Source organism: Parasteatoda tepidariorum, chromosome 10 (genome assembly GCF_982258835.1).
Source record: "Parasteatoda tepidariorum strain Cologne lab strain chromosome 10, Ptep-v5.0, whole genome shotgun sequence".
NCBI lineage: Eukaryota > Metazoa > Arthropoda > Arachnida > Araneae > Theridiidae > Parasteatoda > Parasteatoda tepidariorum.
Genome location: NC_141764.1, coordinates 87093741 through 87119849, shown reverse-complemented (window position 1 = coordinate 87119849; position 26109 = coordinate 87093741). Strand labels below are relative to the sequence as shown.

The following is a 26109-nucleotide window of genomic DNA, read 5'->3' as shown; positions in this document are numbered from 1 at the left end:
CTCATCTTTTCAACGAGGGGGAAAAAGTCAAATTTTTTCCTGAAATAATTCTACAAGATTCAAAAAGAAAACTTTTTTTCTGAAGCTCATCTTTTCAACGACGGGGGAAAAAGTCAAATTTTTTCCTGAAATATATCCACGAGATTCAAAAAGAAAACTTTTTTCTGGAGCTCATCTTTTCAACGACGGGGAAAAAGTCAAATTTTTTCCTGAAATAATTCTACAAGATTCAAAAAGAAAACTTTTTTTCTGGAGCTCACCTTTTCCACGACGGGGGAAAAAGTCAAATTTTTTCCTGAAATATTTCTACAAGATTCAAAAAGAAAACTTTTCTCTGGAGCTCATCTTTTCAACGACGGGGGAAAAAGTCAAATTTGTTTCCAGAAATATTTCTACTAGATTCAAAAAAACTTTTTTAAAGTAAAAAGGAATGCTCCATCTAGGCAATGATAAGTTTAAAGTCCATTATAAAATCACGTAAAATGTACCCATGAACATTTAAAATGATTAGTAAGTAATATTTGGTGCACTTGGAAATGCTTCTATTAGGCGGCAAACAAAAGATATTCAAATTACAAATATATTTGGGATTATGTTAAATTTCTATAATAATTGCTAAAATGAATTATTGAATGTACTGTTTTAAATATTTAGATTTGCAATTAATGTTTGAATACTTAATATATTATATTCAGGTTCACTAATTTATTACTTTATATAACTTACGATTCTTGTTTTTTGCGTCGAGAAAATAAAATAAACTGTGAATAACTGATAAAATATTGTTTTCCTTTTACTTTTTCAAAATATTTTTTAATCAAAAATATAGCAATAGAATTTTAAAATACATAACAAATACATAAAATAATGCGTATTGTAATACGATGAAAACAATTCATGATATTGTGCGTAAAACACTGTAACTGGTATTGTTTAAAGATATCAACAGTTTTAGAGTCAGATGTGTAGTACAAGATGTAATTTTGTAATATAAAGTAATTTTATGATGCGCATTTCCAGTGAAGTTCATTATTAATATTAGATTAAGAATAACTGAAGAAAATATTAATAGAACTTGAACGAATCAAATAAAACAAAACATAAAGAAGTTCAAATAAAAAAGATATAAGAAATTAAGAATTTTACAAACACAGTCAACTAACGAGGAAAAAAAAAGGGGAAAAGATATTAGACTGAGTATCATTTATTCTAATTATCAGATTTTTACATTATAGAACAATAAAAGGAAATAAAAAAAAATAAAGAATAAAAAGAAATCAAATTAAAAAAAACTTAAAGAATAAAAATAAGTAAATACCACTTTAGATATTTTATAATTCAAAATTAATTGGCCTGATCTCGCTCAAATGATCCATTTTGCTATATACCTAGTCTAAAAGAATGTAAGAATTTGAATATTTCACAAAGCAAAATTTTTCAACCATTATTAAATGAAATAACAAAAAATTATAAACAATCATAGAAAATTGTTTATTTTTTTTGGATTATCGAATTTTTTAAATGAGCGTAAATTTTTTTCGATTCTCTATAAATTTTCCAAGATATGCTGAATTATTGGAGAAGTTAAATTCACATAAAGTTTCCCAAGATTTCGAAATCTCTAATAAACTATTTAACCAAACCAAAACTATTGTAAAATTATTTTACAAACTGCGGTTACCTCCTTAAATTGGAAAAGAATAATCTAAATTCATCGAAAGAATAGTATGTATATTCAGAAAAAGTACTCTTTTTTGGTCTGATTTCATTACTTAATTAATAGCTTAGCTCTAATTCATATTTGAGGTCATCCTTTGAATTATTAAAATTCGTTTTTTTTCGCGGAAATTTGGTTATTGGAACAACGGTTATTTTTTCATAGTGATATGCTTTTTTAAGTTCAATTTACAAATAGGTTTTGAAGATATGGACATCAATGTTTGCGATTTGATATTTCATTCTACAGGATTGTATCTTACATGCATCCTGCTGATCTTCTTCGTAAGCACTGAAAGTATTCGGAGTCCAGTATTACTCCCTTCACATTCATTTGTATCTGCTGGTAGGGGTAGATGGATAATCATTCAATAATTTTAAAATAGATTTTTCGAAAAAGAAAAAAAATAGTGTCAGTTAAATTAAAGCTATTGTAAATTGAAAAATAAAATAAAATTAGAAAGCTATTGTAAATAAGCAAAAAAGCTTGTAAAGTAGAAAAAAATTAAAATTATCGGAAAAGAAAAAAAAAAAAAAAAAACAGATTGAAAGTTAGCCGTTCAATATTTTTTTGTCTGATATTTTTATAGTACAGTATTTAAAATTAGTAATACATTTGCGTTCTTTGTTTTCGAATAGAATGTTTGGTGCTGCTATCTATTATTATAAATCTGAACTTTTTATAGTTTTCTTCAAAATCGTCCTGTTTTCTTGTTTTTATTTCTTTATGATTAAAATTAGTTTATTATTGAGTATTAAACTTGTACCACGCAAGTAATATTTGCCCTTCAGAAAGTAGTTATTGTTATATACAATTATTTGTATCAATCTTTTCCTTGAATTTATTTTGAATTATTTTAATGAATGAGCTCTTAGTGCTGCCATCTGTCAATACTACTTAAACTCAAAGTACAAGAAATCGCTAAAATTTTTGTGTGTGTAAGGGGGTTGTAAACATTAACTAAAAAGTGGTAAAGAAAATGTATCGCAAACCAGCTTTCTATAATACAGCATTAATTGCAGAAATCTTCATTTATAAAATTACATTTCAGATATTTAAGGTTGCATAAAGTTTTTATTTACAAAAAATTGCGCATGATATAATACGCTCGGAAAAAATTTCAAAACCCTTTTTAATGATATTGCATAATAATAGAAAGTTCAGATTAAAATTTTTTTTATTAATTTTTAATATTCAAAACCTTTAAAACACATTTGTTTCATAAATAAAATATAAACAACAAAAAAATTTTTTTTTAAAAGAAACTCAAATTTACTTGTTTATTAATTAATCAAGAATTTTAAAATTTTCATTATTATTATTTACTAAATTAAGAAAATAAATTTTTTTAGCTTGCATGCAGGAACATTGAGTAAATGTTTATAAAGTTCTTATTTATTTGGATATATTTATTTTAAATTGATAAATTTTATCTAAATTTAAAGGACAATAATAAGTTTTTTTTTCTTCATATAACGAATATCTTCTTGAATACATGAGTTATATTCATCAATATCGTGAATATGGACCATATCATCCTAAATATGGTTTATATTCATCAATATGAATTAGTAAAATCCAAACTTCGATAATGCGGCTTTGTGCCTCAACTTTTATTAATTAATTATACATTTCTGCTTATGTGAAGACTTATGTCTGTTTATGTGAATATTCTTCATTAAATATTCAATATTACGCTAAATGCAGCAAATATTTGTGTATTCGAACTAAGAAAATGTAGCCAAATTTAAAATACAAATATTTTTTCATCGTTAAAATATGACTAGTTATGAATCCTTTCTAACAATAAAAATAACTAAATAATATAATTGATTATCTAAGTTCGATATCTGATTATTTTATTTTATGATTAATGTAAAAATGTTTTCAAATATTAGAGTGAAATAGAAAAACGACACATTCTTATTTTCTGTACCGTTTTGGCAGCTAAATTTTTATTTATTGGTTGGGAAACTTTGTTTTAAATGAATTATGGGAGTGGAAGGATATAAAACACATAAAAGTTGTGCATTATGGGATAAAAACATAAAACGTTTTATCGCAGTTAGTACTTAATGTGAATATGGCATTGTGGTTAGTACTTAATGTGATTAATAGAGCCCGGATTTTGATGACCTAAAAAATCTCAACTAATGCCCTTAAAAAGTGCAAAAAATGCCCTTAAAAATGCAAAAATTGCGCAAAAAATGCCTTAAATAAAGTAAAAATATTGAATTTAAAAAATGTTTTGCTCTTTAAAATTATTATGAGTCATTTAAAAGATATAAAGCAATGCAATACTTGTTCTACGCTCATTAAAGTTTGAAAAATATGTTTTATATCCTAAAATAACAAAAAAAGGAAAATATATTGACACCAAAATATTTTTATTTTGTATAGAAACTTTAATGGATATAACAACTTCCATCTCATAATATTACTAAATATCAGAATTACATTGGATTATTAAATGTTTTTTGATAATTTGAAATGTAAACGAGCGTCTCTTGTCTGAAAGTAAATTTTCATTCCTGCAAAAGCTTCTTTCAACGTCTACTGATGTTATAGGTTATATATTCTTTGGTTATAGGTGCGTACTTGAAAAAGACGGTTTTACTTACTGACAATTCTTCTTCAATTTGAAAAGATGTTGCTTCACCTGTTAATATCCTAGAGATTTTCTTTATTGTTTGGAAGCCAGTGTAATAATGAAAATTGATAAAAAATAATAAAAATTGTAAAAAATTCACAGAAAACTTTAAAAAATGCATTAAAATGCAAAATACGCCCCAAAATTTCAAGAAAAATGCCTTATAAATCTAAAAAAATGCTCTAAAAGACAAAAAATGTCCAAAAATGCAAAAAATGCAAAAAAATGCAAATGTCATCAAAATCCGGGCTTTAGTGATTAATATATAGGGGGAAATTTATACTTCATCTGTAAAAGTTATACTAGGAGGGGTGGGAGGATTTTTAAAACCGTCGTTGAACAGTTTTGAGTTTACGACTTCTAATGTACAACTCCATAGCATTGTAATTTTGAACCCAATCCTGAAGACAAAAAACTCCTGGATCGGGAGAAATTTGACTTCGTGAAAGACTTTTTTTTGTTGGAACTTAACCGTAATTACGTTACAACGAGAAGAAAACCAAGATAATCTGGCCAGCCAGCAAGGGACCTCAATTCCATGATCCGTCTATCACTGAGGATTTTTTACATCAGTACTGTGGTCAGTGCGAGCCGGGAGCGGAATTCGTTTCGACTAGCCATCGCTGTTATTTGAATCCACATCACCTCATTGAGCAGCAAGCGCTCTATCCCTGAGCCCGTGGTGGCTCAAGAGATAGAGTAAAGGGGGAGAAAGGGGTAAAAGAGAAATAAATATGAATATATTTAAATTCATGCATTTTTAATGCTAAGTCAAAGGAAGCCAATCCCAATTTGATGAGATTTATTAAAGTTTTTTTTATTTTTTATTATAACACAGAACAAACTTTGGCTTTCACTTATTTACGGAATTGGCACTAGTATCAAGGTAATCCATCAAAGTAATTTATTTCAGTATTTTTTTTAATGGTGAATCTAATAAAACTAAAACAAAGTCAATAGGATTGATAGTTGAAACTTTATAAAGTAGCTTATAGAAGTAGATTAAAGTAGAATATTATTAAAGTAGATTGTACAAAACGATTATGTACAAAAAGGAAAGTTTTGTTATTATACCTATTTATGCGTCTCACAATGTAGAGAAGTAGCGCACTATTTCTTGTGTCAGTTGTTTCAGTGCAGTTTTTGCACTGAGAGCATCGATTTATATTTTTCAAGCTTTATGCATGGTAGGGTATAAATCAAAAATAATGTTTCCATACATAAAGTACTCATTACTTATAAACTAATAGTTTAATTCAACTTGATTTTATTGATTATAGGGGAAAAAAGGGCAATGTTAGACGTTTAAATGGGTATTAGACAAAAATGGTACTTTGCGTGCAAGAAACCTTTATAGAACTTATAACTTTTAAATTATCGATTCTATCGATTTCAATCAATTAAGCGTTAAAAAAAAATTCAACGGAACTAATACACTGCTTGTCTAAGCAACAATGCCTGATGCTTAAATTGGCATTACAGAACTGAATTTTTTGTACACATCAGCTTTTACAATACTGGAACCAATAATCCTATTGATTTTGTTTTGATTAAATCAATACATAGGAAGCATAATTTTACTTTCCTTCATAGCAAAGCTGAAAGGATATTTGTCAAACTTTTTACTGTTTTAAATAAAACTTCGAACTACTAGTTTTGTCGACTTGGAATTGATTTCATTTGATCAGTATAAAAAATATACTGAAAAAAATACCTTATTTGTCTAGATCAGCGGTTTCCAAATGGTGTTCCTCGGAACTAATTATGATTTTTTAGACCTATAACCAGTTTTTGTCCCACCCATAATATATTATTTATTTAATATTTTGGTTAATTTAATGAAATTATTTAAGTAAAAGTATTTAAAAAAAGGAAATTACAAAATTTAAATAAATATTTTTATTTTCCAAACTAACAATATATTTTTAAGAGAAAATACGAAAAGGAATTCCGAAAAGAATATGCTTTTACAAATAATTGCATCAGTATCATCAAATTTTTTATTGCAAATTTATCATGAAGCAATATTTATCATCAAACTTTACAATGCAAAATAAAATAACCGAATTCAAGAATGAAGAAATATTTTTCTCTGATGATCATTCTAACTGTTTATAAACAGTTCTTCTTCGAAAACAGTATTCAATTTCAACTTGCGCATATGACAAGAACTACTGAATACGATACCACTGCAGATCTGCGAATTCAGCTGCCAAATATAAAAACAAATTTTAAAACTGTTCTTAATAATAAAAAGAAGGAATTTTTTTCTGAATAAATTCGTTATCTTCATTTTTTTTTAGTATATTAACAGTTGCTAATGAACTCCAATTATAAAATTGGGGTTCCGCCAAAAGAAGCTCTATTATATAGGGTTCCGTTAGCGAAAAAATTGGGAACCACTGGTGTTGATAGCCATAATTTTGTCCCCCTTTAAAACCATATCTCTCTTCATGTATAATCATTAGACATGGAATATAGAGTGCTTCAATGTCTTAAACTAATGGTCATATCATGTACTAAAATTGATAACAAAATTATGCCTTTCCAAATGCTAAGCTTCCCCCGGTGAGGTAGGTTCATCCTTCATCATAAAGTTAGCTTTCATGCAGAAATGATTTTTAAGTTTGTAACAATTGCATAGTTATTAACAATTGCAGATCCTTTAACATTTGGAAAATAATATACTTTTGTTTTTCTATTTTCTTTTAGTACAATTTATTCGCACCATTTTGGTAATATTCGTCAAAAATTTAGGGATGCTTATAATTTTTAGTTTATAATATTTCTTATGAAATATTTACATGCCATGGTGAGTAAGGGTAAAAAATGCACACCCTGTCAGAAATTTTCAGTTCTCGAGAATGTTGAGCAATGTAATTTTCGATACCTGTCAACTAATACTTAAAGGAAGTTAAAAACTCATTGTGAAAAAAAAAATACTCAGAATTATTAACTAATGCATTGACAATCATATTAGAATAAATTTGGAAAAAAAGTGGTTATTTAGAACCCCAAGGAATAAACAACAATTCTGGTACAGTTCTAATTTGATACAATTGAGAGTATAAATTAAATTAAATTATTTTTGAAATTTTTAAGCATCAAATAGGGGAGGAGGTGTTAGGTCGGGAATTCTTGAAATGGGGAAAATGAAGAAAGTGCAAATTATTATAACTCTATCGGTTAAATTATAACTCTAGATGAATTTGTCATATTTCATTACAAAGGAAAAAGAATCGCATAAGTATAGAGAAATATTATATCTTCACCGAACTTCCAAAAACGAAGAAACTTGTATGCTAAAGTAAGTTTACATTCCACGTTGTTAGACATTAAGCGATAATATTGAGCAAATTTACTTCAAACTTTATAAGTTTTGAATTGAACTAGGTTCAAATTGTACCTTAGTGTCATATAATCAAATCTAAGGACCGATTTTCAATATAATTGGATTCAACTTGATACCATTCAAGTTACAAAACATTTTAAAGATATTTAATTCAATACGCTGAGTTTCAAACACTGTATTCTTTGTTTACTATGTAAACCATTTTGATTCATAAAATGTATTAATAAATCTATTGTAGAATAACTATAATAATGAGTATATTAATAAGCTGTATTAATAATAAGTAAATTGTCCAAAGAACAATTAACTTATTATTAATTTTTTACAATTACCAGAGTTCTCAAGCATAATTATTTCACAAATAAGCCTTATTTATATCCAATAATCTTGGTATTCTTTTAATATGTATAATTATGTTAATTTTTTTTACTGGAGTTTATATTATAATTTTGATCTTATTTCTGCCTCACTTCTGAAAACTAGTATTCAAAGATACGTGTTGTTACTTCAGAATTATTCATAATAAGAATTCTTTCTTAAAAAGCGTGAATTTTTTATACATCACTATGCAAAACACACAAATACGTCCAACATTTAGATAAAACAATTAATTAAATATTCAAATCCTGAAAACTGTTAAAAAATGAAGTTAAATATCGATTGAATTGAAAATGAGGATAAAAATCGAAATGAAATTAAAACTAAAAAGTAAACAGAAAAATTTCCACTGTCAAATAAAACCAAAACAAAAAAGAAAAATGAAAGGTTTTAAAAGTCAAAAATAATTTCGAAAAAAATGGAACAAAATTTAAACGTAACTTTTTATCTATTACAAAATCGAGTAACAATGAATTACTCTCATAAATATAAATAAAAAATAAAAAATATGCATTATTTTTGATAAAAAAATAATGCATTTTTCTTAAATTTTAATACTTAATACTTTCATAAACACAACAATGACTGTTACTTCAAAATATGGTATCTATTATTTTAGGCACTTTGACTATGAAAACATAATGCTGTTATTGAATTCGTTGTGGGAAATAAAGCGCAATGAACCCCTTTTCAAAACCAAGTAAAATTATTTAATCACTCGAGCAGAAACAGAAGAATTTACTTAATTGATTTGTGCGCTATAATTAAAAAACCATTTATCTTTTTTAACGATGCATCCACACACAATATTTGTTTTAGCAAATTAGATATTGATAAATAAGCTTTTAAAGATAAAATCTTTAAAAACTTCAGGGAATTCTTCCATGTTCCAAAAAGTTAAGCAATTTTTTTTAATGTGATAAACAAGGATCTAATTAACATATATAAATACCCTTTTATTTACTTACTAATTTATTTAATTTCTAGTAAAATCAAGAAATAATTTTATAGACCTTAACGTCAATAATAATATTTTTTAAATGGATCAAACGTCGTATAACTAGTATAAGTAGTTATATGATACATAAAGCTAAGTGAATATAATCCAATAGTAAGTTTTGAAGGAAAAATATTTATAAAAATTATGTGTAGTAAAAAGAAAACCTTGAATAACTTTTGATCGAATGATCAAATTTTTACATACTAAAATTCAATCTTAAATGGTTCATTTTAATTACACAAACTAATTAAGGCAAAGATATTTTAAGTTGCAAAAGACAGAAATGAAATTTCGTTGAGCAAATATATCTTTTTTTTGACAGATTCGAATTCTTGAACCTCAAAATATGGGAGGCAGGAAAATATGGTCTCAAAAGTTTGGTCAGACCATATTTCCCAAATGTCCGTTACTCTACATATTTTGAGGGTAAAAAATCCAAATCTGTCTAAAAAAGGTATTTTTATTCAATGGAATTGCGTTTTTGACTCAGATTTTGCAATTCAAAATATCTTCTGCGCTAATTATTTACCTTATTTATGGTGTTTTCGAGTTAAGATTTTTATCTTATTTTATCACCGGCGTTGAACAGCCGGTCCAATTTTGAGTTTACGACTTCCAATGTTCAACCCCGAAACCTTGTAATTTTGAACCCAATCCAGGAGATAAGGGAATTCCTGGATCAAGCATTGGAGGAAATTTGCCTACGTGGGGGAACTTTTTTTTGTAACTAACCCGCGTTTGCGTTGCATGGAGAGGAAAACCACGAAAACATCTCTCGGTTACCTAATTGGTAGAGGATTCCTGAACCGCCTACCACCGAGAATATTTTGCGCCAGCACTGTAGTCGGCGTGAGCTGGGTGTGGAATTCGTATAGAAAAGCCATTGCTGGGAATCGAACCCAGTTAACCTCATTGGTAGGCGAACGTTCTATACCCTGAGCCACCAAGGCTCTCTCGTTAAGATTGAGCAAGAAATTAAAATTTGCTCAAGAGATCAAACCTGATTGTTAAATAAGAAGTTATTTAGGGTGTTCTTTTTCTATGCACTGATCATTAGTAAAAGTGTGTAGAACACTTTAGTTTTTATTTATTTATTAATTTCTAAATTTAATTTTTTTGTCTATTTTTATGAATTTTTTTTTATATGATTGCATTAATTTTAATTGGTACTTTTGAATACAGTAAAAATATATAATAAATATATGAAATATATAACAAAAATAATACATTCTGATGTCATTTTACTATTTGTTTTTATATTTTAAAATAGTTAAAGCAACTCGCATTAGATGGTTGTTGGCTCACACATATCGTTATAAGGACTTGTACCCAACAAAAAAATAGAACCTTTTCTAAAATCGAAGTAAAGCGTTGAAGATGAAGGCCAGTCATGAGATGACATGATAGTATTGAGAATGACTTAAAGTTCACTGTTACAATTTTTATTCTAAAATTATGATAAAATAAAAGTCAGAAATCTATCCATCCATTTAACCGTAAAATTTAGGGTAAGTAACATTTTTCACCATTTACGGATTTGAAACCGTTTACAACTAGTATAGTTATGAAACTATAAATATAAAACTAGACAGTTTTTTTTAAACAATTTACTACAAGCATGGTTTCAAAACTGTAAAAAAGCATTTAAGTGGACATTTGTTAGGTAATGGGCATTTTAGATTGCAGGACACAAATTGCTCAGTGCAGGACACTGAAAACTTTTCATGTGAAGAGAATGGAGGAAGTATTGTGGTGTCAACGCTAGGACTTGAACCCCTGTTTTGTCGGCCATGGAACTGACAGATTAGCTTTCTTGAGAATTAAATGTACCCATCTGCAAGAAACAAAGTGACTTCATTAGATGGACCTAGTTGGTGCTATAAAATTCTGGTTGTTTAACTGCATTAAGTGAAAGCAGTTAATAAACCGTTTTTCTTACAGTTAACAGTTTGAATACCATATTATTTATGGTTATTTGACTGTTTAGTTTGAATATGGTAAAATAAGAATTCAATAAATTGTTATTTAACCATTTTTTCTAAGAAATTTCTAGCAGTATTTATAGAAATAAACCTTTGGAGAAGTACTGTGTTCAATCGAATCACGTGCAGGAAGATCGAAGACACTGCTTTAGTTCAGTGGTTCCCATTTTTTCTCGGTTATGGAACCTTAATGATAGAAATTCTTTTGGCGGAACCCCAACTATAGAAAAAAGTTCATTAGCAGCTGAGAATATACTGATAAGAAGATTAAAAATCATTTTAAAAATCTTTAATAATAGGAAAGAAATATTTTAAATTATTAATTTCTTTTCATTCATTTCCTTTAATTTCTCTCATTATTAATTAATTTTTTTATATCTTTTGTGTATATTTGTGCTGAAAATTAATAAAGGAGAGTTGAATTATTGTTCTCAGAAAGGAAATGAACGTTGAAAATGAATTAGCAGAGAAACATAATTCTTTTTTCTTGAATTTAGTTCTTTTATTTTAAATAAGAAAGTTCGATAAGAAATACATTTGTAGAAATACATCCCTTACATAATTTATACATTATATTGCTATTGAAAAATTAATTTCATTTCAAATTTTACTACTTCCTTTTCCATTGGCATTTTCAGAAATAAATTAGTATAAACTACCAAATTATTGAATGAATTAGGGATTATTAATTAGATTTAATTAGAATTATTAATAGTTTGTAAAAAAATTTATCAGAACTTGGAAACTTTTGGGAACAATCGCTCTAGCCTGTAAAAATGCAATAATAGTGGAATAACAATAAGACTTTTTTAACATATGATGATTACATAGTTTCTCACTAAACTAATAGAATTTCCAGCTATTGATTTCTAACATGTGTTTAAGTTAATAAAAAGTTTTATATTTTGCAGAATTAATTAGATAAGTAAGGATAATTAGTACAATTTTATCCAACAAATACATGAAAACACAATATGAATGTAATATTCACTTATTATTAAATTGTGAACTTCTCAATTTACGTCTTAATTAGATACTAACTAGATACTTCTCAATTTAATATCTCAATATTAAATGGAGAAGTACCTTTATGTGTTTTGAAAATGCTTGAAAAGTATCTTTATAATTCTTTATACTAATATTTTGCATATTTTAATAACTTTAAATTTTAAATTTCTATATCTATAGACTCAACTCTCTTTCTATATTGAAGTTCGAATTGCTTTTCCATACATAATGACTGTATTAATATTTTTTCTAAACTGTATGGAGTTCAAATTGTTTTCCTCAATTAAGTTTAGGAAGAAATAAATGGATTCGAATTTTATTTTTTGTGCTATTATTTAATATTATATCTTCAAAAAATGCAAACACGAGGAAGGCTTATAATTAGATCGGATTTTTTTAAATATTATTAGAATGTATTATTCAAATATTTTTTTAAATATCATTTATGATTAGATCTAATTTTTTTTATTGTATATAATGTTTTAAAAATAGCTTTTACTTCCATGCATATGTCATTTATAAAAAAGTCACGCATTCTCTCAAAACACTTATTGAATTTAAAGCACGGAAATTTTAATTACAAACTTCATTTTTAGGTTTGCTTGATGAATATTTGATTGGCACTGTAATATTTTGAAATCCATTTCTGGCAGAAACATAATCGTTTATATTTAACACAATTTATTTTCAATTTGTAAAACACACCAGAAGTTAAAAAATACACATTTTTTAAATGGCAATGTAACGGTATTTTCAAATTGATGTGCAAAGATTTTATTCGAAAAAGTAACTTTAAAAATTCGTAATTTAAACACAAAAAACTGAAATTCCCTTGCAATTTTTTTTCTCTCATCATTTTATTTCATTTCTCTGTTTAAAAATTATCGCGTGACTTCTAAATCTTTGATCACAGGAAGCTTTTCTTCATGTGCATGCAAATAAAATAATTACGAGCCTAATAAGATTGGAAAATTAAGGAAATTCAAAACTTTAAAGATGTCTATCGTACGGACACGTCTAGTGTAGAAACATTTATTTAATTTATTCTTTAGACACGCGATGTGTGAAAGCATTTTTGAAATGTGAACGTTCTATTTGATGCGCTCCAATACATAGATGTCTGCTAATTACCTCCCAGCGAACGAGAACTGTAATAACATTTTTTCCCAAAAAGTGAATTTGTATTTCATTTTGTGGAATTTGTAGCAAACGTTTAGATCTGCCCGTTGAAGAAATTCGCGGTGGAATACCAGCGCACTTTCTGTAACGATGATTTGGGGTTTCGTTTTGATTGGCACAGGTACCCTAAAATTTGTTATTAGATATAAAATTAAGAAAAAAAAAAGATTTTTTAATAGAATTATTTTCTTTTTAAAAGCTAGAATACAGAAACTTGTTTAGTATAGTGCATTAGGATTTTATTGAATAGAAAATTTTATAAAGCATTTCATTTACCTTGTATGGAAAATTATAAATGTGTTGCTGAATCTAAAACTAAATAAGTAAATACAATTTTTTGAAAGTTAATCAGCATTAAGTTTTGAAAGTGTTAATCAGCATTAGACTATGATACTTAGCATGGAATATTATTTTCGAGCTATTAAGATTTTATTGAATAGAAAATCATTTTCCAAAACGATATTTAAATTATAAAGGATATTAAAGTTTAATAAACCAGAATTTAACATAAATATCTATCTAAATACGTATATATTTATACCACACATTTTGGAAAAAATACAAAACTGAACAGTTAAACTGAATAAATGGTTTTTATGCCATGCTCTATGGTATTATGATAAAAGTACCGAATTTTATCGCATTTACCAAATTTTATTATATATTATGAAACCATTAATTTTACAAAATGTCATTATTATACAGTAAGGTATTTTTACCAGATCAAAATTACTTATTTTTTTAACCAGAAATGTTATTACTATAATGTACTATAATTTTACCAGTACTTTTTTTCTCTGTGCACTATATTCTTAGTATTATTCTTCAATATTATTTCAAAATTGTGAATCTGTTGACGTGTTACATTGGTAAACTGTAGTGAGAGTCTAAATTAAAGACATTGGTAAACTACATCGAAAATTTAAATTAAAAATAATTTTAAGTCCTTCTTTTTAAATTGAAAAATCGTGCTTTTTCTTCTAGCTTTATAATTAATATAATCTCAAAATAAATTGTTAGGAGCATGTTGTTTAGCTTCATGGCGAATTTTATATATTTAACGTTATTTTTCATTAAAAATATAATAATTGAAAATAAAATTTTATCTTTATATTTTTTTAATGATTGCTGTTCTATTACAATTATTTAATTTTAGCAGTAAAAAATGCACATGTAGATCTTTTATTTGAATATTTTCTTTTGTTTCAGTTTTATTGCGAGCTATTCAGTGCCAAACAGACTCCCAAAATTCCGATTTGAATCAGGTAAATTACTACATATACTTTACATATGTATTACTTTAAATATATAATACTTTTGAAATACTTATATTATAATACTTAGTCTTACAAGGGAATGTCATGAACTGACCAAATTCGATGTTTTTTGCTTTATAGCGAAATATGAACTTGATCAGCTGTTCCCAAAAGATGTTCCACGGTTCCTTAGGTTTTCGGGAGAGGATGACAGGAGTTTCGAGAATTAGGATATTTTAAACCCATAATTATATTATTTAAATCCAATTGATAATCCATAATTTACTTAATATTTCACTTGCTTATATCAGTTTCTTAATGGAAAATGCCAATGAAAATAGAGTAGCAAAATATAAAATATATATTTTTTCAATAAAAATATATTGAATAAAGTACGAAAAGAAAATGCATTTTTAAAAATGTTATAAATATTTCTCTTTGAGCTTTTCAATTCAAAATAAAATAACTGAATTCAAAAGTAAAGAATTACGTTTCTCTTATAACTATTTTATAGTTTCAAACAGTTCTTTTTTATAAAAAAAAACCATAATTCAGCTAAAACCATGTTCAGCATATGCATGCACAAAGAAAAATTTCAAAACATTAAATATTTCATTCTACTTATTAAATCGTTTCAAAATAATCATTAGTCTTTTCTTTTTCTTTTTATTAGTACATTCACAGGTGCTCAGGGGTTTAACCGAAAGAAGTTAGATAAATTAGGGTTCCATAGTCGATAGAAATAGAGAACCACTGATCTAGATATTACGTAAATGAAAACAGTATTCTTTTTACGTCGACTTTAAAAATACTTGAAAATGATAATATTAATTACATGTGTTTGTTCAATACATTAGCTGAAATTAAATTTTATAGTTTTATGAAGCAGTACTTATTTTGAATGAATTATATTTTCAAAAATTTGCTACTGAAGTTTATTTTTGTTAAATACATGCGAAGATAGATAATGTTGAAATTATTTGAACTTTCATAAATATGAATCGAACGGTAAAAATGATCTTTCCATCAAACTCGTATTTGCTTTCACTTAACGTTTTACAAAAAAACTACATAGCAAACAATACTTAACTTGTATAGACACTATTGCCAAATGTGAAATAGGTACAAATTTGTATTTTTTGTAAATGAAACCATTAAAACTTTTAAACTCTCAATCTAATTAAATAAAGTGGTTTGAAATATAATACGTAAAGTTGCCAACAAAAAATAAAGGAAAAGAGCAAAACTAGAAAAACCACAGTAGTCGAGAGAGAAAAATCGATGAAAAACAGAACAAGAAAAATCGCAGTGGCTGAGAGGTATTTAATCAGGGTAAAATGCATTTCCACGCCCTATATAGGACCGGTGAGAAACGAAAGTCGTTAATAAAGGAAGATCTTGTTTCATTCACATTAATGCAGATTCTCTTGTTAACAACATTAGTTCCTCACAAACACTCCATAGCTCGTGGAAACGCATTTTATCCTGATTTGCCCCTCTTGCCCACTGTGTGTGTGCTTTTTTGTTGTGCTGTTTTTCATATTTTTTTTCTCTCTCGGCTACTATGGTTTTTTAAGTTTTGTTCTTCACCTTTATTTTTCCATTTTTTTTGGTGGCAACTTTACGTTTTTATATTTAGATCACTTTTGTTTCTTCTCATTCGTGTCTGGCAAGTCTTAAAAATGGGAGCTTATTCTTGAGCGCTTGAAACTTGCCGATTGTTGGTCTGATTGTTTCGAACTTGGTCCCATTCTGCCCAGCGCGGTGAGTGTTTAAGTGATGAGACTTTAAACGTACAGTTGATGTTTTACATGGGTTTTAGGTTATCTTTGAAATCAAATTATGTTATTGCGCAAAAAATTTCTTGTTCTCAAAAACTCAGAATCAGTTTAACTGTTATGCTGTGAGTTTATATGAATCACGTGAAGAGTTTCAGAAAGTTAAATCTTTGTTGAGTACTTAGTTTTTAAATTTTTTTTATTATTTTTAATTTATTTTTTAATTTTTATAGATAATAATAATATTTTTTATATCAAACTTCAATTTTTTGAATATATATTTTTAAACCTTAAATATAAATTAATATTATGACTTCATATTTAAGGTTGTTTTATGATCTCGAGAAAATTTGATGTTATAGATTTGTCTTCATTTATTTGTGCTTGAATATAATATGCGAGGCAGGTTTTTATGATATATTTAAATGAGTAACTAAGAAATTGCGTTTTCGCATTTCTTGCTGGTGTTATGGGCTTTTCCTTGTCTTTAATCCTTTTTTTTTAATCAGTGATTTTTTTTACTAAGCAAAAGAACTTTTTTTTTTTTTTAAAGAAAATAAAAAAAATAAAAAAAATAAATGTGTGTAGTGCTGCCATCTAGAGAAAAAATAACCATTCATTTTACGATGAAAGCTACTTACGAGACATAACCGTAGTTACATTATAAATTAAAAAAAGTGAACGAGATTTCTTCATTTTTGTCTTAGGTATGCCTGTTTTGTTTTTTATTGTTTTATTAGTCATTTTCTCTTGTCTTGGATTAGATCCTGAGTTCATGAAACCTTAAAAACATCGCGATTATCATTATTTCAGTTTCATCTTTGCTTGTAAGATTGAAAATAAATAAGTAAGAAAAATATAAAAGTAGTTCATGTTCTTTAACTGGTTTGCTTTTATGCAGAATCAAACGTGTTTCAAATTTTACAAAATGATTTTCGGGATGATAGAAAAAATTTTAATTTTGCCAAAATAGTAGAAATTTAAAAACTTTATTTATTGATTTCTCTGAAAAATATAATCTTAAATTATATATTACGATAAAGCTTTACCATTCAAAAATACGTTTATTATTTTATACTTAATATTTTGTAAGGCTTTTCTTATAAAAAGAATAAATACAATTAAAATGCGGATAACATTGCATCAACATTACACGTTGAATTAAATTGAAAATAACTGTTTAAATAATAATTACTCGTCAGTTTTAACTTTTGAATAGTCCCTGAAAATCTGCTATGGGAAACATATACTAGAGAAACACTGAGAAATTAGCTTAATATTTTGAACACGTTTTAAATAATTAGTGTAACACGTCAAAAAGTTATTTATTATGTTAAATTAAAACTTTCAGTGAGGAAAGAATCACATTTTGGAGCAAACGTTTTGGATATAAATAATGTTTTCATAATCGTTTTCGATTTTTTTAATGTAAGCTTTTGATCTTTAATATAAAAAATCATATATCACACTCACTTTTAAGGCATTATTCTTCAGTAAAGTGTGTAAGTTGTAAACAAAAAAGGGAAGTATTGTAATTAATTATTACTAGAAAAATATTATTTCTTATAAAAATTCAGATATTTATTTTTATTTATCCATAAATAAAACGTCTTTGTCTACCAGTGTACCCTGATAGAAATTTTTCGGAAAAAAACTGTTGAACAATATTTTAATTGTTGATTACCATATTCAACCAAAACAGTCCAAAAAGATGATATTCAAACTTCTAAGAAGAATCATTTATTGTCCGTTTTCATCTGCTGTTGTTGTTGACGTATGGGTGTGCGATTCTTCTTCTTTTCCAGTGGCGCTTTCTATGGCCAAGAATTCGACTTCTGCCACACCATATGTCGCACCCGTTTATAGGGCAGAGTCATTCATACATCCAATCATTCATACACAAATCGTAATTTTGACCTGAATCAGAGAGCGATCGATTTCCAATCCAGTACCCCCAGAGGTATTGATTTGCTATGGGAACATGGAGGACTTCTGCGACTCGACAGATTTAACGTGCATCAGTTACTTTATTACACGGTGAGTCTTCGGCCGGCGGGGTTCGAACACACGAACTCTCGGACATGGGCCCAGCGCCCTACCGACCAGGCAATCCCGTTTTTATCGAATATGGATAAACAATCAACATTTTTTCCGTGCCGACTAAGATCACGGTATGAAGCAACTTAGCTCCTATCAGTTAGGTACATATTGTAGCGGAGAGACTTGATCTGCTAATTTCCTGACTGGCTGAACGGGGGCTCAAATCCCTTCTACGACAACACATTAATTCCCACAACCCTTCAACTGAGGAAGAGTTTCCTATGCCCAGCACTCCCGAATTCGTAACCCTGGGCTATTAAAATGCGAAACTCTTATTCCGCATAGAGGACAGTATTACAGAACTGCTTAAAACAAAAAAGACTGCTTGATTAGATAAACAAATAAAGTAGCATTTTGCGGATTTTTGACAGCACACAACTCAACCACAATTTAACTTTGATGTTCATTACCTAATAAAAAGCCTCCCATAATCTATAACTACTATGTCCAGCAAAAATTAAATTTTATGGTTTTAAAATCACGCCTTTTGTAAACGGTTATAAAACCTTAAAGGTAAATCAAACAACGCAATTCAGATATAATTCGATGAACAGACTGTTGCTAGTTATTTTACCATGATTTTAGAATGAAATTTATAATAGTTTAATCTACATTATGAATACTTTAGTATTCAAAATTAAAAAAAAAAAAAATTAAAAATGTTGTGAATACAACTAGAAAATATTTTATTTTTTTAATTTTGTACTTTAGTTGTGCCAACTATTATTTACGTAAAAACAATTTAGGTGAATGTAGGTCTAACCACTGATAAGTGATTCCAAATATACAAACCAAAAAAATTTCATTTTTATGGTTCTAAAATCATGCCTTTTGTAAACGGTTATAAAACCGTAAAGGTAAACCTAACCACGTGCTTTAGGGTTAATTCATAGGACATACTGTTGCTGGTTATTTTACCATGATTTTAGAATGATATTTCGAATCTACATTATGAATACTTTAGCATTTAAAATTTTAAAAAAATGAAAAAATATTGGAAAAATATTTTATTATATTGCAACTGGAAAAAATATTATATTACAACTGGAAAAATATTTTATTTATTAATTTTTTTATTCTTGTACTTTAGTTGTGTCAACTATTATTCACGTAAAAACAATTTTGGTGAATGTAGGTCTAACCACTGATAAGTGATTCCAAAGATGCAATGTTTCGATATTTCCTTCCTTAACATAGATTAATGATCACTAAATTGATACAAAACATCACATTTACCAAATTTTTAGAAGTGAGCAGCATGAAATGTTATGTTTAAGTGTTGGGTAATAACTCAAATATTATTACCACGCATGAATGCAGCTCTGAATGAGGTGGTATTGGTGTATTTATTTTAGTAAAACCAATTTATAAGCTCTACGCAGGCAGAAAATAATGAATTGGTTTTTAAAAATATTTATCTTTGTATTTGGATGAAACGAAATTCAAGTTATTAGTTGCTTAAATTATTTGAAACGTATCAAATGAATAATTTTTATGATACTTAGGTTCAATAAATTCAAGATACCATTATTTCATCACATGCCTTGTAACAGATTCACGAGTTGCTTTCTTTAGCTGAGAAAATATGAGAGAAATCCGAGATTTAAAAAAATTATTTTTTCTTTTAAAATTCTTTTATTAAATTATAGAGCTGCATTTTAATCTATAATATCGATATCGCATTATGAAGGAGAGCAAATTTGTGACTTCTATGCCATGGACATGGACACAGGCACACGGCTCTGCATATATACCCCCGAAGGAAGCAACATATATGTAATTCAAAGGAAAATAAAATTGTATCATTTCATTCTGATTAATAATAATAAAAATTAAAAAAACAAACAAAAACTAAATGACTTTTGGCAGGCAACATTTTCTTTTCAACTTGCGATTCGTAAGATGAAATTGATAAGGGGTTAAATTTATAAATTTGAAAGGAAATTCTTTGCTGAAAATGAATGAAGATTAAATTATTGGGAAAATAAAACTGGAACTTGTTTTAAGAAAACAATAGAGAGAAGAAGAAATTAAACAAAATATACCGACATAGTATTGATGGTTTGAAAATGTAACTTCTTTTAGGGGAGGAAATAAAATGAAATTAAATATGTTAAAAATATGAATATTGTTGTAATATATGAATATTTTTGTAATCTGATATAGTCATCACCAAAAATAACACATTCGAGTGATGATTCACTTTTAAAAAATTATCATTTTCTATGTTTTTTTCTTCGTTTTTTTAATTTGGGGTTGTTTATGTAAATTACTCAAAACTTAAACTAAGAAATGTTTCATAAATTACTGCTGTTAATTAACGATATCTAAGTTTTTTTAGCTTTCGTTTACAAAGAGTTATGGTAAGTTCCCTAGCAGCATCACCTTAAGAGGAAAAAAAGAATAACTTATAAGTTATTGCATTATTTTAGTTTTAATTTTTTTTACATTTGTCCCTGGTAAATGTCTCAGGTTTTTTTCCTACCGTTATTTGTTATATTTTGTTATACCGTAGTTTGTACAAAGAATTTATTTGAAAATACTTTTTAAAAACACCAATTTTGCGCAGAGGCAGTATCATAGTCAGTGATGTTCTACCCAGGCGTGGCCATTATTTAATGTTAGCATAAGCTGTAAGAAAATCCTGGACCTTTATTCGTTAATGTTCTATGATCTAGATTTTATTTTATGATAAATTTAGCAATTATTATGAACAATTGGTTTTCCATTATTGAATAATTTCATTAAATGCTGTACCGTAATCGAAAAATTGTCTTTTCACTAATGACATGAAGTTAAATTTTCACTATATTTCATTTTTAAGCTTGCTGCTTTTAAAATACTGATATTTTTGGTTTTATAAAAATCTCTTCTTTCTTTAGGATTCTGAAGTATACCATAATAATGCACCAGCTCATTACGCAGATTCTAGGCCATCAAAAAAAGTTTCAGGATTCCAGAGATATCAATTTCCCAGATATGATAACAATAAAAAGAGAAAACAAAGCGAAGATGATAATACATACAGTATGATGAAAACTGAAAAACACTTTGACGTAACTGACGATGAATCTGACAAAGAAAAAGACAATTATGAATATTATCATGAAAATGATAGAAACGGCAGTACCCATGATGATGAATACCCAGAAGATAACGAAGCTAGTGAAAAAGAAACTGAAGCATCGAGTGAATTTGATGAGAACGAACCAAGCTTCTATTCTAACGAACCACAAAAAGAAATTTCGTACTTCCCTGATAAAAATAAAAGTATAGGGAAAAGTTTAGTTGCAAAGAAATCATCCCCAGGCGTACATTCTATTCGAAAGTTATTATCACCTGAAAGGATACCTGATACTGAATACTCAGATGATTTTGGAACTGTTGAAAAAGAACATGAAGCATCGAAGGAATTTGAGGAAATTGAACCAACTTTTGATCCTAAAGAGATGCAAAAGGAAAAACAATACTTGTATGATAAAAATAGAAGGCCTGGAAAGAATTCTGTTGCGAAGAAATCACAGGTTGGCTTTCGTTCATTTCAGCAGGAAATACCTCCAGAAATCACACATGATGATGATTACTCAGATGATTTTGGAACTGTTGAAAAAGAACATGAAGCATCAAATGAATTTGACGAAATTGAACCAACTTTTAATCCTGAAGAGCGGCAAAAGGAAAAACAATACTTGTATGATAAAAATAGAAGGCCTGGAAATAATTTTGTTGCAAAGAAATCCCAGGTTGACTTTCGTTCATTTCAGCAGGAAACACCTCCAGAAATCACACCTGATAATGAATACTCAGAAGATTTCGAAACTAATGAAAAAGAACATGAATTATCTGGTGAAATTGATGAGAACCAAACAATTTTCTATTCTAAGCCTAAAACTGAAAACTCATACTTATCCGAAAGTTCTGGAAGAAATTTAGCTGCAAAGAAATCGTCGATAGTTTTACATCCAATTCGAAAAGCACTATCTCCGGATATGAGATCTGAAATAGAAAATAATAAAAATTTTATTGTAAAAAACTTCAGTGATTTAATTGCAAATGAGGATGATTTGCGAACGAAGTTTGGTGAAACTAGAACCGATGCTAACACAAAATCCCCTAAATATTTTTATAATGAATTAAATCCTTCTACTGATGAAACTCCTGTTGAGTCTGAATTGTCAAGTGCAGATGATAACGGTATCAGATATATGACAACTAAATCCAATGAAACTATTATTATTGAAAATACTTCGTCCCCGAAACGTCATATGCGGGAAGGAGATGGAATAAAGATTAAAAACGAATCGTCCACATGGGAAGTAGATTCAGGACTGCAAACAGCTGCTCTTAAAGGATCTGAAGGTACACAAAAAGTAACCATTCTGAAACATATTACTCTAAAGGAAACTTCTCGAAAAGAAGAACAAAATACTCTTAATTCCCCACAAGAATCAAGACAAGAGACACTAAAACCTCAAAGTAGGACATCAGTTGAAAACACAGGACTGCAACCTCGCACAGCCGTCGAAGGAGAGACCATAGTTTTACTAGAAGGTTCTCATATCCCTGGGAAAAACTATGGACCGGAAGATGACACATTCGGTTACTATGCATCTGTTTATCCATACGATAGTTCTAATAAACAAATAGGAGATTTTAAAAATCAAAAGGGGTTGCAAAAAGTTATTGACATTGACAGTCACGTGAAACAAGCTCACCACGTTCATACAGATTCCGGAAACTTAAATAATGAAGATGTTAGTAGTTATGGTACAATAAGTGATGACCATACATCAACAAATCTTCCTGCTGAGATAAAATATGATTTAAATTCAAATTCAAATCAACAAGAAACTGAAAAGTCAATATTTGAAGGATATAATAATCATGGAAATGGAATTTCTAAACAATATTTTTTCACTCTGCCAAGCAGCGGCTTAAAAAGTTCGAAATCTTACAAACCAGTAACAAATGTCCATAAAGGTACGGAAGTAACTGCTTCAGAGTATGACAGCAATTCAGCATCCGGCCATGATCAACAAGCTGATATTTTAGGATCTATAGATGCAAATGAACATACTACTAATTTTAAAGGAAACGTACACACTGGCAGTAATGACTATGACAGTCAAAATGAAAAGCTTGTACCAATAACCGAAGCAGATCCAAATCAGTTATATATTGATCCCTCCACTGGTGAACTGATTAAAGTAGTTTACGAAGAAGATAATGCTAAAATTCACGATTCAAGTATTGGTTATCAACCTAAAGAGTACCAAGATAATAAAAAAACTGATTTGTCTAATTACCAAGTCAAGCTATTGGAACCTGTAAACTATAACGAACAAACGCAAGATTATTCTTCCAATGGAAAACAAACTGTAGCAAATTATGAGAATGATATTGGTATTTCAACTGGTGGTTATACACCAACAGATCTTCATAAAGGTAATGCACAAGATATAAGTTTGGATTTAAAATCAAATAAATATGGCAATAATAAAGGCTCTCAAGTAATTATCCCATCTTACATTGAAAAAGATAAGACTAACGTAAATGACTATTCTCAAACTCAAGGAGACAACGGGCAAAAATTTATAATCTTATGTGACAAACTCCATGAGCAGATCAAAAGTCAAGGTTTGAAAGGTTATCCACAAATACAGAATCATCAGATTCAGCTGGACTACCACCCTAGTCTGAACACAAATCACCCTGAACATTCAGGTTCAGAAGAAGGTACAAAATCTCATCATGATTTTAAGGGATCGAACTTTGATTTGTTGAGAAAACCTAAAGGTAACGAAGGAGAGAATGGTTATTTAGGTAACATCCACAATGGTGAAATAGGGGGCGAGGTTACTTTGGGAAATAACTACAAAGGTGATAATATTGTACCCCATTTTGAGAAAGGAAGCAACAATGACTATTCAGGATCCATAACTAACTCAAAAGGATCCAGCGAGTATGGAGAGGAAATGGGAGGTCATTTGATTTTAAAAGGCGAAAAACCAAATTTCAGTGTACATAATTTGAAATCTCCAAACACATCTCCTCCTTCAGGATCTCTTTCGAAAGGGGTAAATATAAACCATTTTCATGGTGATAACCAAAACTTTCAGCATGTAGTGTTCGTTAAACCACAAAGTAACTTTAAAGGAACAAAATATAGACCACCCCAAAAAGGAACTAACAAAGGTATACGTAATCATGAAAACTACAAAGTTTCTCTTCAAAACATGTTTGGATTTAATAGTGGGGAATATTCTCCTATGACACAACCCCAATACGGAAAACATAAGCACAGTAATTTTAATTCAGCTAATGATATGAAAGGTTCCATCTCGCATAAAGAATTTAATTTAATTAATAACGACAAAGGATCAAATTTATACGGACAAAATAACGGTATTAAAGTCTCAAGTTTATACGGCCAAAATAATAACATTAAAGGATCAAGTTTATACGGTCAAAATAATATTAAAGTATCAGAATTACATGGTTTAAATCATGATAAAGGATCAAGTTTATATGGTCAAAAAAATATTAAAGGATCAAATTTACATGGCTTAAATCATGATAAAGGATCAAATTTACATGGCTTAAATCATGATAAAGGATCAAATTTATATGGCCAAAATAATATCGGAGGATCTATAATACATGATCAGAATTATAATGGTGGCGTTTATGGATCCCAGTTCCAAAATTATCATAAAGAAGGAGGACGAGAGAATACGTATGGAGATTCTGGAAAACAAAATATTAAAGGCATAGGCCATTTTAAAGGTATTGGTATTGGAGGCATCATAAAGAATCAAAATACAGATGGATCATATGCTTCGACTCCAAATAAACACAATAGTTTTAAAGGTGCACTGCTTGATTCAAATAACGAGACACCTTACCAAAGTTCTAAGGGCCAGTATGACAATGGTGGTTATGCTACAATTAAATCAGGTGGAATGGTAGGAGGTCAACATAATAGTGGAATGGTAGGAGGTCAACATAATAGTGGAATGGTAGGAGGTCAACATAATAGTGGAATTATAGGAGGACATTATAAAGATGCACAGCAATATACCGATAAAAATTCTTACAACATAAAAAATTCTCTAATCGATGCTAGTGCGTTTGGTGTACAACATGGAACTCATCAACCCGAAGAGTACTTTTTGGTAGAAGTTGATGATAACAATCACAACGGAGATTTGCAACCGCACGGAGGCTATTATTATATTCCATTCGGAAATCACCACAATGAACAAAATAGTTATTTAAATTAAAATAATGGTCACTTAGTTCACGCCAGAAGCACTGACGGTGATAATAAACAATCGAACATAAAGTTTGTTTATGATGGTGGCAGGGACAGAACCTACCAACTTAAAAATTTGGCTGTTACAGGAATGCATATGGCTCGCGCAGTGCTGCCATTATTGCAAGCACCAACAGAAAGATCAATAAAAGGCAATATAAATTTTGGTGTGCAGATAAAGCGTAATCCTAGTTTACTTGTTCCTGAATATCGTATTGAGTCGAGAGTAGATTCTGCCAGCAATTCTATGAAGTCTTAAATTAGGGAATACGAGCTTAAATTGTAGTTAAACAGCTGAGCTTGTTGAGAAATAAGTTTTTATGAAATATAGATATAAACCTGCAAGTGTTTTGCGGAAACTTAGAGACATTTTGTTAAGTCGTACAACAAGACA

The 26109-nt window shown here is 28.5% G+C and overlaps 1 protein-coding gene across 1 annotated transcript in view; it reads left to right on the top strand.

Moving 5' to 3' along the window:
- LOC122269642 (uncharacterized) overlaps positions 1-25816 on the top strand; it is a 36229-nt gene extending 10413 nt beyond the window's left edge. The window contains exons 2-3 of the mRNA XM_043043686.3: positions 14476-14531; positions 21283-25816. Coding sequence (XP_042899620.2) covers positions 14476-14531; positions 21283-25683 — 4457 coding nt within the window. The 3' untranslated portion in view covers positions 25684-25816. The remainder of the gene's footprint in view (positions 1-14475; positions 14532-21282) is intronic.
- Positions 25817-26109: the final 293 nt, after the last annotated feature.